Here is a 17719-nt window from a genome sequence, read left to right as displayed (position 1 = left end):
TGCTGGTTCGGAACAGACCTGCACTGTGTAGCAACCGAGGTGAGAGAATGTTCTGACAGTGTCTGACAAGAGTCCCCTCTTTGAAAGTTAGCAGGTCTGAGCCTGAGAGTGGGAGATCACTTCACATATGTTGGTCAGCACTGGGTAACAACAAATAGCAACCTATTCTTTACAAAACAATACACAAACAGTAGCACATAAAGGATCTTTTCCCCACAAACATTTTTAAACAAAAAAGAATGATCACCTTAATTTGGTAACTCGGAGACTTGTGTTTTTCACGATGCATCCCTGCTTGGAAACGCCTGTGGCCTCCAACCATGTACTGGTAAAGCTGCTCAGGCACATTGAGGTCTGACATCCCTATCAAGTTGCTGCCGTGCTGAGGGAAGGATGAACAAAATAGGATTAAACGGTTTGCTCATAATCTGCAAAAAAAACAACAACAAGAAGTCATGAGTTGAATCTGGACTAAACTTTCAGTTCTGTCAGTGGATCAGAATGTTCCTGTCTCCCTCCTCACCCACCCACCCCCCGCCCACAACCCAATGATCTCTCCAAAATGCTGCTCTGGGGGAAAGGGGGGCCCTTAGGAACAGCATGAGGTGCAAATTGGGGGTTTGCAGCAGGAAAGGGAAATTTGATGGAAATTACTCCATTCCTTCCACTAGTGAAAAAGTTAGTCTGAATCCAACCCCATGAATGGACTGTGGTCTCAGCCAAACCTATGTATTTGTGGCCAGGGAGATTGAAACAGATGGTTGTTCAGCCCACAGACTGGTGTTGCCTTGGAATAAATACCTGGAAAACAATCTGATATCACACAAACGCTAACAAGAAGAGAACTGCACTTACCCCCAGACAAACCATGCCCAAAGCTAAGCCAGCAGCTAGTGAATAGGACTCTCTATCAGTGCAATATTCCATTTCTGGTCCTGGGGGACGCCCTTATTTTTAAAAAAAAAAAAAGGAGAGGGATGCATAACAGAAAGCTAATAAATGAAAATAAGAGGCAACATTAAATGTGACACCAACTTCTAACAGAGACATCAGCAACCAATTCAAACAATATCAAAAAGGTTTTTAGCTGTTGACAAGTCATACAAATGTTTTATCTCCCTTTCTTCTTCAAAACATCTCATGTTGAGATCTCTATGGACAGCTGTCTTGTGAGTGTATCTAAAACATTCCTGGCACCTTTGAGATTTTCCAAGTGTTTGATGTGCACCGACTGACTTGACTTTATGGATAGAACCAATGGCAAGTATCCTGTGGTCCACTTCCACTAGTGTAGCAGTTATGTTAGTGGACTTTTTTAAAAAAAAGTTGCAGTATGATGAGATGGACAAGAGTCACTGGAAAAGACAGTCATGCTAGGAAAAGTTGAGGGCAGCAGGAAAAGAGGAAGACCCAACAAGAAATGGATTGACTCAATAAAGGAAGCCATAGCCCTCAATTTGCAAGATCTGAGCAAGGCTGTCAAAGATAGGACATTTTGGAGGACTTTCATTCATAGGGTTGCCATGAGTCAGAAGCGACTTGATGGCACTTAACACACACTTAACACACACGTGATGGGATGGATCCATCCTCCAAGATGCCTTCCTCCAACTTAAGTGGCTCCAATGGAAGAGTCACTTAAATTGGAGGAATGCTTTAAATTTTGTTCAGTGGAAGGGTAGGATACTAGTCATGATGTATACCTATTCTCTCCAGTATCAGAGAAGCATGCCTATTATATTAGGTGCTGATGAATACCAGCAGGATAATGCTGCTTGTTTGTGGGCTTCCTAGAGGTACCTGGTTGGGCGCTGTGTGAACAGATTGCTGGACTTGATGGGTCTTGGTCAGATCCAGCATGGCTTTTCTTATGTTCTTGATTCACCCCACTGTTACACAAAGAAAACCCCATTGTATCCTAAGAGCTACTTATCATTAGTACTAGAATGTTAGTCTAAATGTTTAAGATTTTTGATTTAATAACACAATTAAACAATGGTACTTCAAAGCAGGAAATGGTAAGCGCTCATGTTTGCACAAAGATTGTGCCATGTCTATTGGATCCAAGACATAAACTAAGATATTTGGTTAAGGCTGGAATCCTATGCACACTTACTGGGAGTTAAGTCCTACTGAACAAGGTGGGACTTACTTCCAAGTAAACAAGCATAGGATCTTGCAATAAATTGGTTTAATTCCTTGACTTCAGTGGGACTAAGTCATGTTAATTCCAAAATACCAATTGAAAGAGTTTGAGAATGAGGCTGTGAAAGTTTCCCCAAACATAGGTCACTATTAAGAGTAGGGTGGAAACAGATGTAGTCATCCAGTTGGAGAGGGAGAATGATTCAAATCTAATGTCTTTCAGAATATATCTGCTGTTCTACTCACTAGGACACTAATTAATTAGATGACATGCTCAGTTGTCCCGTCTGACTGGTGTTATGTATATGTGGCTCCAAAGCAAGAGGAGCGCCTGGGCAACTAACACACAAGAAAGGAGGGCAGAGGGGGGCATTTTTCCTTCCTCTGGTCACAAAGTGGGAGCAAGAGAGGCTTACAATAAGGGACCAATGAAAACAGAGAGGACAGAATGGGGGGAGGTGAAAGGGGGTAATCCAGCCATAGCTGGACCCCTGTATAAAAGGCCCCCAGAGTCATGAGGTAGGCGGGTGAGAGAAGGAGCAGGTTGACTAGGAAAAAAAGGGGGAAATTAAGGATAGCTAGGAAGCAGTGTATTGGAAGGGAAGGGAATGGAAAAGAATAGAAGGAACATGGAACTCATAGCAGCAAAGGTTGTTTAAATGAAAATAGGTATTGAAGCTATTATGGGATTATTGAGAGAATGAGGGAAGTACCACAGCTAAAGACATACAGGAGGTGGAACAACCTGTTGCCTTCAGCCATTTGGAGCGCTTAAACTTATGAAATGTGGTCATCTCTTAACTATAAGAAGTTATTCATAGCAAACAGATGCTTAAAACACAAAAAAGAAGGGGTTCCCTTGTAGCGTGTTACCTATTTCTGACAGCAGAACTTCAGCGGTGTGTCTGTGAGCCGTTCCTTGGTACACCAGGCCTATCCCTATCACAGCTGCCACTTGCACGTTGTGAGGAACATCCAGCTCAGTGGAGGTTGGTGGCAACAGAGCAGGTATGTGGATGCTGAGAAGACGAGTGATCGACATGTCCATCGTGCCAAGCTTGGCAGCAGAAACCCCAAGCAACAGCCCAATGCTCGTCATCTCGTGGCCCTGATATTGCAAACAAAAGACAGTAGTCAAAAGCCTTGGACAGGAACATTTGCGAGATACATTTCAAATGTAAAAGCATGCCTAGAGAATTTTAGTATGTATTTTAAATATATATAATTAAACTCATGCAACTTTTAATCAGTAGGTTAATCAACTGAAGTTTAGTTAATTAATCAGTAAGAGCAGATTGTAATTAGTAAACGGTAAAGGTAAAGGTCCCCTGGGCAAGCACTGGGTCATTACTGACCCATGGTGTGACATCACATCCCAACGTTTACTAGGCAGACTATGTTTACGGGGTGGTTTGCCATTGCCTTCCCCAGTCGTCTACACTTTACCCCCCAGCAAGCTGGGTACTCATTTTACCGACCTCGGAAGGATGGAAGGCTGAGTCAGCCTTGAGCCAGCTACCTGAAACCAACTTCTGTCGGGATCGAACTCAGGTCATGAGCAGAGCTTTTGACTGCAGTACTGCAGCTTACCACTCTGCGCCATGGGGCTCTTCTTGTCATTAGTAAGGTGCAGAATTAATGGTATATTTGGTTATTTATCAGGCCATTTTGTTTCTGGTGTGTTACTGTATTAGGAAATAAAAGAAAAAGAAGCTCCTAACTTTGATTAGCATATACTGAATTTTATATTTCCATCAATATTTCAAAACGGCACCTATAATGAATTTTTGGCAATATCTGTATATTTAATTGTCAACATGGCCCTAACTACAGATGCTTAAATCCACCGATGGTTGCCATGTAGAAATAAAAGAGAGATTTCTACAAACCAGGGGGGAGGCCCAGGTTTGCAGTAAAAAAATTTAAAAACCCAAATACAGAACAGTGGGAATATTCTATGCACATAGAGTGGCAAAAACAGGGGGACCCTCCCACTGCTGTTTCCGTGTGGTAAAACAACTGAGGGGGGAGGCAGGGGCCATTTGGGATCTCCTTTATTTTTTAAAAAGCTGTTCCCCGCAGCTGCTGTGTGGTTGCAAGGAACTCAGAACTAACTCATTAAAAACCCAAACCTGTAGTCTGGTCCTACCTCAGCATGGAGAAGGCAACACAGGCCGTGGCATAAAGAAAACCATCCTCCACCTCCTTGTTGTGAGCGAAGTCCTCACCTTGGTCAAGTAGTCGTGGATGTTGAGTGTTGCAAGCTTGGTGAGGTGGCCGTTCAAGCCCAGCGCCATAAGGAAGCCTGCATACTCATTGGCTAGTTCCGCATTTTTGGGTTTGTTGTAGACAATCCACGCGGAGTCTATTTGGGAAGCCGGTGCTATCTTCAGCCCAGCGGCGACACCATTGTGAAAGTTTGCCCAACAAGCCATGTTAGGAGGCACGTCTATGTTCCCACTATTAAGATCCACTGTAGTATTCCTGGGAGGAGCCCGGCCTAAAAGGGATACAGGAAAGGGGAAAGGGGAAAAAGGTAAAACATATTTCATCCTCCAAGCCTCAACATAAACTGAACTTAGAAAGAAAAAGGGGAAAAAATTAAACATCTTAAATCTCATTTAACATTTTCTTGTAATAAATCATAGAAGGGTTGCCATTTTAACACAAATTCATCTATTGATTTCATGTTAATCTGGCCATCATTGCAAAGTCAGAAAGTTTGTTATTCCATTCTGTAATATTGGGAATTGTACTGGACTTCCAATACCTATCATAGACAATTATGGAAGCAGCAATTAACATGTTTTAGAAACAGCTTTTAAACTGAACTTTTTACTTTAAGTGTCTGCACCTCAAAGACTGTGCTTCACTTTTGTGCCAGAGGAATCCTCCAGAAAGTTATTGTGCTGTCTGAAAATGCCAGGAAGAAATAATTCACACACTTTACTACCATAGAGAAAGACATGGAAAAGCTCAGAAAGTGATATTCACTGCAGAATTTAATTGCGACACCTGACACTCATTTTTTAAATGTTTCTAAGCTCTTTATGGCTGAAAAGATAGTTTAACACATACGGGAATGCTGCTTGCAACCCCAGAATAAATTGTGCAAAATAAGAGAAAAAATGTGCAAAATAAGAAAAAAACTTGCTCTATTTTAGATTTGTCCAGTACACACAGCCTCAGCCTTGGGTCATGATGAGCTGCTCCTAAAACCATCAGAAACAACTGGGTAATGTAGCATTCACTACATTAAAATAATGTTTGAGAGGGTTTTTTGTTGTAGTTGCTCTAAAGGGGTTAATGCTTTAAAAATACGTGACCAGTATTTGCCAGGTCAGTTGAACACATCTTTTTTTGACTGGTCAAATGCTCAATCCTAGTGGTTATTGGGACTTTAAAGATTCGTAACTCTTGCCCTCCCCTCTCAGTTTGAACTGCAGCCTTCAGCCTGCCTACTCCAGAGGAGAGTCACTCACTTCAACAGAGCTGCCTGAGAAGAGTCAATCTGAAGCCTTCCACCACTGCTAAACATCAATGCATTTTTCTTACAGTAAATTTGGCTATCTTGCTACATGTGGCAGCACTCACCTGTCAGGTTCAACTTTGGAATGGGCAACGGCTCTGTTGGAACGGGGTGATGGGAGAACAAAGTGAACATCCCTCTTCCCAGGGGCAGCGCCATGGTCCGCTGGCACAGTTGCAGCAACCTGGTGGAGGAAATCAAATTAACTGTACTCAACCATTAAAAAAAAATGAGTCCTGGGCGGCTTAAAATGAATAAATACAACTTGCTCACTTCAGACAGCATGCCAAGCTATAGGTAAGGAACTTTATAGTTTGGCATGATATCTGAATTGACGGACCGCCATTTGTGATCTGCTGGCAAACCAGAATCAGACAGGTAATTTTGGTTTGGTGCAAGGTCTGAACTAACAAACCATGGTTATTGTACTTGAGCTGCCTCTAGTTGTTGTTGCACTGTGGAAAACAGAAGTGAATTTATGAATCTGCAAAGCTGGGCGCTTGAGAGGATGGAAAATGAAAACAGACAAGCAGCTCTAAATTGGGGTTATGCTGATTTGTGCTGCAAGATCAAACCCTGGTTTTGGTTCCAAACTTAGTGCAAACCATGGCTTGATATGATGTTTGAATTGAGCCATAAATGTGAACTCATGTTACACTTGATGCTTTCCATTTTAAAGCAGTAAGAGAGAAGAGCAAATGTCCTAACCAAAAGGAGGTGTTCTAAAGGCATCAAGTAGTTCAAAAGTCTAACATTCAAAATATATGGGCAACTTGCAAGTCTGTAGGCTGGAATGCACATTTGTGCATTTGATTTCTCTATACTTTATTACTGATGACTGTGAGCTGAATGTGTAAGCTGACAAACTTTGTGTATGCCATATGGTTAGAATGTTGGATTAGGGTCTGGGCCCAAATCCCCACTCTGCATGAAGCTCGCTGAGGTTTCCTTGGGCCAGTCACTCTTTCTCAGCCTAACCTACATCACAGAGTGGTTTATGAGAATAAAATGGAGAACGGGAGAACTGTGTATAGAGCCCCGAACACCTTGAAGGAAAGACAGGATAACAAACATACTCAAAAATAAAATGTCTGTAGCATTTTACCTATCTATAGCACTGTCTCAATGATAACCCACTCACACACACAAGTCATCAAGTGACAACCCTATAATTGTAAACGGCCCTGTGTGGCAGTACATCTGTCACAGCACAGAGATGCTCTAGGCTGATCCTGCTTTGAGCAGGAGGTTGGACCAGAAGGCCTATTTGGCCCCTTCTAATTCTATGATTCTATGTTTCTTGTATGGCACTGATAAAACAAGCTGCCAGGAACATGGAGGATTTACCGGTTTTCTTTTTCTTCTATGTATTCATGGTCACTGACTTCCGGCATCTGAACAACATTGACGCGGACAGGATGGGCACTCTGGAGAAGCCTGCACACCTCTTGCACTCTCAAATCTTCACTCCAGATTAGCGACATCACTTCCTGGTTCATATCGTTCATGCCATCGTCCTCCTCTTCTGACTCTGTTGTGGAGGGCACATCCGAGGAGAGCACCTGGGTGTCAGACTTTAGGAGGAAAAGGAAGGGGAAGGTAAAAAAACCACAACAGCAAATTTAAATTTAGAAGTACTTAACAAATACATGAACACTGTGGCAGTCATGAAATGTATGTGTCATCTACTGCTTCTTTGTTTAGGTCCTTGTACTTTTGCCTAAATTGTAAGTTTAAAAAGTTTTTAGAGGGCCACTGTATGTGATTGTCACTAGGATAACTAGTGTGACTAGGATTATGCTATACTGTAGAGGTAGTGTGGCGTGAAGCTGCTTTATAGTGAGTCAGGCCATTCATCTACCCAGGTCCATCTGGTCAACTCAGAATAGCATGCCAGAGTCTCAGTAGAGGTTTTATGAATCACCAACTACCTGATCCTTGAAACTGGAGAAACTGGGGAACCTGGGACCTTCGGCATGCAAAGCAGATGCTCCACCAGAGTCCCAGCCCCACTTCTGGTAGCACAGGGCTACAAGGCAGCAGCCAAAGTGTTGGACTTAGACTGAAAAGACCTGGGCCTGAACCCCACTGGGGTGCTCTTCTTTCTGCAAAGATGCATTCTGTTAAAACTGGAAAACTTAATTTATTTAAGTTTAAAACTATGGAAAATCATTACAAGCATCACTTCTAAATAAATTATTTTGAAGAATCTCCCCTGCCTTTTCCTTTGATACTTACAGTTTTACACTTTGGCAAGTTCCCTTCACAAGCTTGCTTGGACAGATCTTGACGGCCAATTAGAAGACAGACGGCTTCTGGCCAGTCAGAGGCAGGCTGCTGCCGGCAGTGATATATTGCATCTCTAATGGGAAGAGCAACTCCAAATGGCAAAGACTCCAGATCTCTTAAGGTGAATCCTAGCATTAGAAATGGTGCAACCATTGGAATTATTTTACATACAAATGTCTACAGCTCCATCCAATGCCCATGCATATACCGTTATTGTCAGCATGCACAAAAACAGAGCTGTGCATATCCTCCATGTGCATATTGTGGCACGAGTTCAAGAACCTGCAGCAGAATACCAAGCTGGAAACAAACAATTGTTTTAAACGAGCTGAAAGGGGTCAGAGTACATCACTGCTTTCCACAGGGTTTACGCAGATTTCTTTGCCTGTGACCATACATACTGTTGGGGCTTTTTTAAAACACAAAGCTCAGCAAAATTCACCAGTGACAACACTGGGATGTGTAAAAACCACAAGCAGCAACCCCTCTTTTCTTAACATCCCTCAATTCTCTGAAAAATATTATTGTCCATCTCTGAGAAACCTCAGCTTGGGGACTCTGTTTTGGTCCATACTGCACCCCCATCTCAAGATCTCCTTACCTACATTAGTCATCCAGATAACTAACTTTTCAGCAAGGCTGGAGGTAGACGTACTGTGCCTCAAACTGCATCTGCACCACAACAGAAAGGCAAATTAAAGTAACATCACATAATCAATACTGTTTTATGCATTCTGAGCACTAGGTGCATACTAAGTGCTATACACAGAAGGGTCAAGATTCCTTACAATTTACATTATATGGTCAGGCGAGCTGGGGACGAAGAGGTCAGGTATTGACAAAGCTCCAGCAGGGGAAAGTACCATTTATGTATGTATACCCCACTGTTCTGCCCAAACAGGGACTCCTCATTTGTATCCTCAAAACAAACAACTCTGTGAGGTAGGTTAAGCAGAGTGACTGGCCCAAGGTCACCCTGCAAGCTTCCATGGCAGAGTGGGGATTCAAACCTGGGTCTCCCAGATCCTTGGCTGACACTCCAGCTACAACAGTGGTTCTCCAATGATAGCCAAGGAGCAAGTGTCATGATTCTAGAACAGGTGTGCAAAAATCTAGGTGTCCCCAAACTCTGGGCTTGTTCACTGGTTGCTGGCAAGGGCAGGAAGTAAGTTTCTCCTCCTCCTTCTCCCATCTGTGCTGCTGACATAGCAGTGGCTTCCCTTAGTCCCTATTTCACTCAGCAAGAGTGGCTGTGCACATAAACAGAGTTCTTCCCTCCTAAGTAATTGCAACTAGAAGCTGCTGTTTGGAGAAAAGACTCCTAAATCAATGGCTGTGGCTTGAATCCCACCCAACACTTCTGTTGATGAAAACATTTATGTCAGCAAAGGGAATCTTCCTTGCTTCCTCACTCCCCCCTTAAATACGGCTCCTGGAGGATGGGGGACCCCCAGGAACAGAGTGAAGGGACGGGAGACAGGTGAAAATCGCTCCTCCACACTCCATCAGTGGATATCCTCCGTGGATATCCTCCATGGATATCCACTGCTTTTATTTTCTAGGTGGGCTGAAGTCCTGACACCTCTTGCAGTCTGAGAAAAAGGCAGCGGTAGCAGGTATGCTTGTCCAGACCAGAAAATATCAATGAGAAGAGGATCCTTCCTCTCAATGCTGTGTTCAGGTCCACCTCTCCTTCATCTGACATAAAACCTTGCTGGTTCCTTTATTTTACAGAGCAAGACGAAGGAGATGGGAGCCAGCTTAAGGAGTTAGGGGCTCTAAGGAAGATATTATCAGTGGGTTCATTCTACCAGTGAAGAATGGTGCAAGGTGAGGCAAGCAAAGTGAGAATACCCCTCAAATCCCTCTGGGGTTGGCTCAAAACGAACCTTTCTACAGGATTGCAATTTTCCCACCTCCCCCTGCCCAAGGTAGCCCAAAATGCATCAACTTACCCATATTCTTCTTGTTCAGTTTGCTGTTTCCGCTGCCCTAAAAAGAGAAAGGCAGAGAGAAAGACAGAATGAAAACAGACAGTTCCCATGTTTACTTAGGAAGGCAAGCAAGAAGCAGCAGGTTTCAAAGTCATGTTACCTGAAGTTATTTTAGTCAAATAGTTCGAAGCTTCATTTGATACGGCTCTTTCGTCACCAAATATGTACAGCACAACACTCTGCTCACAAAAAAAGAATCTGGTATTACCGTTTACATAATGAACAGGAACCCACAAATTCATCTTAGCTGAAAAGGGAAAGCAACTTTGATTTGAAAATTACTCGAGGCCTTCACTGAATTTTCATGAGGATATACTTTTAAAATGAGAGTCTATGAAGCCAGCAAAAGCAATGCTGCCTGGAACCTGGGGTGCAGCTTCAGCCAGGAGGGAAAAAGAGAGATCCTGATTGCTAACTAACATGTACCTTTTGCTATGGATCATGTGGAGTCATTTTACCGGTTAAGGCAAGCATGAGGGGACAGAACCATTTCTGATAGTTTATTTCTTTGACTACAGTTTAGTGTTTTATTAATAAATCTAACTTGTCATTCAAACGAATGCTGTGTTCAGATTGTGGGGAGGGGATTTCTACTTAAGCTCACCTTAATCCACATTCTTTTTCTGGTCCTCTGAGCTACATTACTCAAGAAGTGTCTGTAAACTTTTCAGATGAATGAGAGTTTGGAAAGGATTACTAGTACCACCGTAAGTCCTACTTCAGATTAGGAGGTGGTGGCAACTATTGATTCTGTGAGTACTCTGAGATGGATTTAGACTCAAGCAGAGGTATTTGGACACCTGTGGGATCTCGTTTTACAAGTGACCCCCTAGCATGCTGGAGTAAGCACTCTCTAGAGGATCCCAGGATATCATTACATTTAAGCATAAGGAATAAGCATCTGAATGCCTTCTGAAACTTTTAACAATGTTCTTTGTTCAGTTTTAAGATAAGTTCCGATGGGTTACTAACACATGCTGCGAGTTTCAATTTGTTACTAAAGTCTAACTTATATCAATAATATATATATTTATGTTTAACTCTTGTAAGCAGCCTTTGGCCATATGCAATAAACTGAACCTGAAGCCACATGTAGTATAGTACATACCAGCACGAGTAGCTTGCTCCTTTCACAGATTCCTGGTAAGTAAGGATAAGGTGGTACACTTTCTCCCTTCAGGCATGAGCTTAGCCACTGAAATATACTTGGAGGCTCGGCAGAAAAAAATGTAGGATGGTGCATGAAACCTGTTTGGGCTTACACATATTAAATGTCAGTAATACATATCATACTAAAATATTAAAACTGCTTCAACACCTGAGAAAAATAACAAAACAGAATTCACATTATTCAGCCACTCCAGGCCTGTTGACACATAACTGTCCTCCTATCCACAAAAAGCATCCTGCACTCCCCAACTACAGCCAGGTCTACATCTGCATGAAGTAGTACAAGTATGAAATGGGTGGTATGCATATAGAGGCTGCAGGAAAGGCCTCTACTGAGGCAGAACCTCACTGCTTCCATCATAAGAACCTGCTATGTGGGTGTTTGAATGGCGTCACAACTGTAACTATGCTGTGCTGTGTGTAAGCCACTTCGTGCACTTCTTGAACTGGAAAGTCAAGGTATAAATAACCTAAATAAATAACAGGTGGACCTGTGAGTCAGTCTCAGTTGGTTTCATTTAAGTTAACAAAATATGTTCCTGCAGGAAGCAAAGAGTAACACCAAGCATACTTCAAAAAAGAACTATTAGGGGACAAGCCGTTTCTGAAGAAATCCAGCACACAGTGTTCAGCATCGCCAGCCTGAAAACAGAGGTCACTATAAAAGATAATAAAGGTCTATAATGACAATTAGGCATTACTGATCTGCTTGCCAAAATCTGCAGGAAATTTCAAACACAACAGTGTTACTGATTCTTGGCCGCATTAAGGCCCTTGATGCTGTGCTCACTGCATTACATGATGGATGCAGCGAACAAGTGATGTTTAACTTGCCAGTCTGTGAGCACTCATAAATTGCTGCACCCACGCTTTAGATCAGCTCGCTGGGTATGGTACAGAAAGTTCCCAAACTCACTCTCTCTATTTCATAAGAGATGCAAAGGAGAATTATTCACACAAGGCCACGGATGGCACCTGGGAGCAGGGCTTCAAGCCCTTTTAATGACTCTATTAATAATCTGATTTTTAAAATGTCCTCCCAAAGAATTCAAGCATTTCCCTTGAAACTTACCAGGATCAATTATGCAAGTCTGCCGGGAAGTCTTTACAAGTACTGGATAGTCCCGGTAGTAATAATCGAGATAAGCTTCCAGTTTTAAATCCCTAGAAAAGAGGAATATGTGAAAAGCATGTAAACATAAAAACCTGTAAGACAGCATGCAATTAATAATTAAACTTTTAAGGGTATGAACAGGATGAGGAAGCATGACAGGGACTGGCTGATTTTTAACCCTCCAGTTCAAATGGTTCTAAAGAAAGGTCTGCTGTGGGGAAGGGGAAGCCATGCAAGCCATCGGTACCCAAAGAGCTCACCACAAAATAAGAGCCACCATGCCCGAGCTAGCTGAAGACAGATAGTTTATTTGTGGCTCTTGGCCAGATAAAACAAGATACATGGACTAAAATGGTCTGCTAGCTGAAGACATTCTGAGACAGAAAACCCAAACAATGCTCTCACAGTGATAAACAGATAATAATGAACTAAACCACTGTTATTTATGTCACCCCTTAGTGGTACATCAAAATCTGCCACCACCTGGGCTGGCAGAAACCCTGGCCCACTGAGTGTGATTGAAAAGGGACTCCATAACACAGCTGTAATGTGTAAACTGGCCCTAAGATTAAAGTTCCTGAAGCACCGTTATGAGTGCTAAGTATCCTTTATTAAGAAGTACTTCTACGCAGCCAGACATTATGAGCATCTGTAGCTGCCTGATACCAAGTTTAGCCACTGGTTCATCTAATTCACTGATGCCTACTCTGACTAGCAGGAGCTCTCAGGCAGAAAAGGGTCTTCCCTAACACTTGCTACCTGAAATTCTTTACCTGCAGATGCTAGGGAGTAAGCCAGGCCCTTCTGCATGTAAAGCAGGAGTTCTGCCACCCGGCCATGGCCCCTCTCCATTCTTTGCTCATTTCCAATACTATACCATACATTGCTAGCGCAACTTCTTGAAGTGGTTTACAATATAGAAGATATTATACAACAACATGTTCACAGTAAAAATGGACAATGTCAATTACAACAATGGACCAGCAAGCCAAATCTAAAGAATATTAAAAAGGCAAAAGGAAACAGGGTTTCTCCTGGACAGAAGATGGTCCAGTTCATTCGTCTGCTCACTCTACTTAATGAAATCTGTAAAATAAATTGGATCTATTTTCATATCAGAGACCAACCACCAAACAACACAACCAGCTTGATTTAGTTGATTTAGGACATACCGTGCCAGTTGAACCAGCAGAACAACAAGGGAACGAATTCCTTCGCCCATCAAGCAATTCAGCTTGAGTTCCTCATAGATGAGATGGAGCACACAGAAGATGGCTGGGATATGGGGGAAGAGAAGAGTAGAGGAATCCAGGCAGTGGCTGGGCGAAAGGCTGTCCTTGGGGAATTTCACCTCCAGTGAATCCAGCTGCAGTGCTTTGGCCAAAGGGTGAGACTCAACATTTTTATGGTAATCTGAATTTAGCAGATATTCCCAATCCTACAAAAACAGAAAGATAATTTGGGATTATTGTTTACCCTGGATTGTTTGTACTACTTTTTCTTTAAGAAAATGAAAATTTAAACCAGCGAATTAAAAAAGAATTTTCCAAAATGACTTTAAAGGTTCTTTAAAGATGCATATTAAGATGAACCACTTTATTTAAAAAAATAAATAAATATTCCCTAACCTACTTCAGGAGACAAACAATTCCATATTTGACATCCTCAAGAACACTCAGGTGTACACCATCCAGATCCAACAGATTCTTAGTTTTTAATTTGTCATTTAGCCCTAGACCTTCGTCTCTTGTCACGTCTATATGATTCAGCTCTTCAAAGACCACCACTGAAAACAGTGGCTCCAGGGTGGGTAATGGTCCCATATCTTCCACAGTCTGCAAGCCTAGAGAAATAACATCTCCCAAATAGGATGATTTTGTAGTCTCTACTCTGGGGGAATCACCACTTAATTCATTCTCCCCTTACTTCATCAGATCCTGTCTCTGAGGGCCGGGCTTTCTTCGGAGCAATGACTGGAGAAAGGGAGCCTTCGAAATCAAGCTAAAAGTGAAAAAGAAAGAAAAGAATTGTAAAGACAACTGAATTTTTTTAAAAAACCCAAATCATGGGAACAAATCTGTAAAAAGTCAAGGTGACATGAAGCACTTCCACACACAATAGATATTTTTTACATAGCCCAGGATAGCTGGATCTCATCAGATCACAGAAGCTAAGCAGTGTAAGACCTGGTTAGAATTTGGATGAGTCCAGGATTTTGGGGGGGGGGGGATTTAAGCACCCTGATCCTTATTTAAAGGACAGTCTAGCTGTTTTCAATGAAACCTATTTATAAATGAAGAGACAGCTTAAGATCATAGCCTAAGGCCCATCTGGCCCTGAGATATTCTCATGGCCCATGGAAGACCTACCAAATATGAATCATGTCACAGTAGAAAGGTTTTGCATTGTTTCCGTAAAAAGGAAAAGAGAAACCATTTCAAATGGTAAGGAACAGATACTCCACACTTGTCTGTGTTGTGGATTTTGTATATTAACACATCTGTAATATATAAATGTATGCATCTGTGAGAAATGCTATGTACCAACCCATGTACTTCACACCTTTGAAGCCCTCATGGATAAATGGCACCAATTTAATTATGGCTTCTGCCCATTCACAATTTGTTTGGCAAAATACACATCCAGTCCCCAAATCATCATCTAACAATCATAGCAAACCCTGAGAATAAAGAAGTTATTTCAGTTAGTTAATGCAACGTCAAGCTAAATCACTGATGTCATCGTCAAGTACCACAAACAGAAATTCCCAATTTACAACTGTAGAGTGTGTGTAGATATTTTATTCTACGATCTATAGTCATCCACACAAAGCCAAGGAACTTACAGTGCCATCCTAAGGAGAGTTACTGACTTCAAGAGACTTGGAAAGGTGTAAACTCTGCTTAGGATAGCACTGTGGGTTGCCTTCTGCAGTCACACCTCATACACATTCTAACCAGGCGAGAGATGTGGCAAACCAAATTTTCGGGATGAAGTCTAACACAATCTCCATTGTTACCAGCAATAAGGTCTGTCTGCTGCACAGCCAAAGCTATTTGGATCAACTGACCAAACTTGAGGGGAAATTACTGCTATTTCAAGAGATGACTTAAAGAGCAACAGCTAGAAGTTCAGTGGTGATGCTGCAGGTTTGCTTACATTCTGGGTCCATGCCACTCGATCTGTGTTGTAACCCATCATGTTCATGAGACAGGTGACAAATAAGTTCCACTCAGAGTAATAACTTGGTCCTCCTGGAGCATTGTAGGCATTATACCACCTGACGAGCATCTGCACCGCCACCTCTTTTGGCAGGATATACTTAATGCCTTGCAAACATCTTTTAACTGTTTAGAGAAGGAAAAACAACTGTTAACTTCTTCTTTTTGCCAGTGAGCAGTTCAAATCCACTCTGCCGCTTCTAATCAATTTGAACTAGCCTCAGAATGGGCAGCTGTCACCTCAGTGATCTCCTAAGAGGTTAAAGGAGCAGGCTAGGGGATCACGTTCTCCCTCCCCAAAAACTATTCTTCCTACAGGCAGTTCAGGCCGCCTCATAAACAGGGCTTGCTAACCAGCTTCACCACCCTTTAGAAATAAAGGGAAGCCTAGTTGAGTTTCAATCATGTTCTAATACTTAACTATGATTCTGCTAAGCAGAGGGAGCTTGCACAAGAGAGGGGAGGGGAGGTATGGAAAGCAGTGCAGCCTGCTCACCAGTTCATTAGTTAAGAGATAGACATGTGCAGTTCCTGGGAATAGGCCCTATTCAAGACACCCAAGTAGTTTTCTGAGTAGAGACTAAATTCTATTTACTGGATTTCAAATCATACCTAATTCTGAAGTTGCAGTTTCAGGAATGGTAATTCTAACCATTGAGCCATTACTAAGGTCCTGCGAGGGAAAAAAAAAACAAGTCTCAAGCTAAGAGCAACAGTGTTCCAGAAAGAATTAATTCGAGTTCTATAGCCCACATCACAATATAAATGATTATTTATACCAAGATATAGGTATCTTCAAAGTCTATACTCTCTTTCCAAAATTCATTCAAAGCAGCAAGGATGAAAATCAATTTTTAAAATGATGGACAACAACCGGTCACGTTTGATAAAGCCAAATACAAAATTACAGGACAATAAAAATACTTAGACCAGTCATTGAGTTTAAAAAAATCCTCAATAAGTTACCTAATAAAATACTGCCAGCAGAACCTAAGAAGTGATGACTTCCCCAGCTCTGTAAAAAAATCTTGCCTTTATGATTTAGCAAAACCACCATGCTCCCGATGGCTTCATCACTTGCACAATGGACCAATCACCACTGCTCCAGTTTACCCACGAAGCCTTCAACTCCGCCCCACACCACTCTCCCTCAACCTTTTCTAATAGTGAAGAAAATAGCAGCAAGGTCTCTCTCCAAAGGCCTCTGCTGTGCTCCCTCAGTGCCTACAATGCTGCGTAGTGACCCAGGCCAAGGGAACTCTGGGAAATGCAGTTGTTCAGGGCACCCTTGAGTCCAGAGGGAGAGAAGAAGAGACAGCATGAGGAGGCAAAGACCTCCTGATATAGACCTTGTCCCTATTGCTCCTACCCCCCCTTTACAGGTAAATTTAGGTGAAGGGAAGGGGGTGGCTGAGTGGGGGGATGGGTTCTTCTCAGACTCAAGTTATGATCCATGGCACCGAAGAACTCACACGTTCTTAATGTTTGTATCAGAGCTGCCATTATAAACGGCAAAAGTTTGTGTTCCAAATTAGGTAATTACAACCTCAGAGGCAGCTCTGATTAAAATCTAAAAACTAACAGTGCATTCCTAAGGAGAGTTACTCCGGTCTAAGCCCACTGAAATGAATGGGCTTAGACTGGAGTAACTCTCTTTAGGAATGCACTGTAAGAAACAAATTAGCCTCCTTATATAAGGTACTCCAGAGTTTTGGAGCACCTACCCTTCCACCCAGTAACAGACATTTTTTCCTCAGTCATGATGGGTAGATGGATACATTCCTCCCTCCAAAGGGCTTTAGCCTTACTATGTTGAGAAACAGTGACTTGCCCAAGGCAGGTTCACAGAGGATCAACAATCTGAGAGGAGGCTACACATATTCCAAATACAAACTATCACATTACATTGGAGTGTGACTGGTGTAGGCTTACCTGATCTATACCACAACACTTACCAGAGTTACTCTGTTCTGGACAGGATCTCTCACAGAATGAATAAACACTGCAAGCTGCTGGAAAGTGCAGTCGTCAATATAAGAGGAGTCTTGAAGTTTGGAAGAATCCCTCAGTTCTGGAACAGGAGACAACACCCCCTGCTGAAAGGGGGACAATTTTTGAAATAATGTTTAGCATTATTCTCAACAGTCCTCAGAGGTCCAGATTCAGGATTGAATAAAGCATTTTATAACCATTTTCAGAGAGATAATAATCCAGATGTGACTGCCAGCCATATGTAGAAACCCAAGAAACATCTGCA

The 17719-nt window shown here is 42.2% G+C and overlaps 1 protein-coding gene across 2 annotated transcripts in view; it reads right to left on the bottom strand.

Moving 5' to 3' along the window:
- ANAPC1 (anaphase promoting complex subunit 1) overlaps positions 1–17719 on the bottom strand; it is a 60576-nt gene that overhangs the window by 23723 nt on the left and 19134 nt on the right. For both annotated transcript variants that reach the window (XM_056852624.1, XM_056852625.1), the window contains exons 15-31: positions 17418–17558; positions 16075–16135; positions 15401–15588; positions 14168–14242; positions 13414–13679; positions 12200–12291; positions 11066–11214; positions 10058–10136; positions 9919–9955; positions 8565–8635; positions 7913–8091; positions 7022–7248; positions 5740–5858; positions 4374–4645; positions 3019–3253; positions 856–947; positions 248–382 (exon numbers count right to left, since the gene is read on the bottom strand). In XM_056852624.1, the coding sequence (XP_056708602.1) occupies positions 248–382; positions 856–947; positions 3019–3253; positions 4374–4645; positions 5740–5858; positions 7022–7248; positions 7913–8091; positions 8565–8635; positions 9919–9955; positions 10058–10136; positions 11066–11214; positions 12200–12291; positions 13414–13679; positions 14168–14242; positions 15401–15588; positions 16075–16135; positions 17418–17558 (2418 nt within the window). The remainder of the gene's footprint in view (positions 1–247; positions 383–855; positions 948–3018; positions 3254–4373; positions 4646–5739; positions 5859–7021; positions 7249–7912; positions 8092–8564; positions 8636–9918; positions 9956–10057; positions 10137–11065; positions 11215–12199; positions 12292–13413; positions 13680–14167; positions 14243–15400; positions 15589–16074; positions 16136–17417; positions 17559–17719) is intronic.

This window comes from Euleptes europaea, chromosome 7 (genome assembly GCF_029931775.1).
Source record: "Euleptes europaea isolate rEulEur1 chromosome 7, rEulEur1.hap1, whole genome shotgun sequence".
Lineage (NCBI taxonomy): Eukaryota > Metazoa > Chordata > Lepidosauria > Squamata > Sphaerodactylidae > Euleptes > Euleptes europaea.
This window is presented reverse-complemented; position numbering and strand designations above follow the sequence as displayed.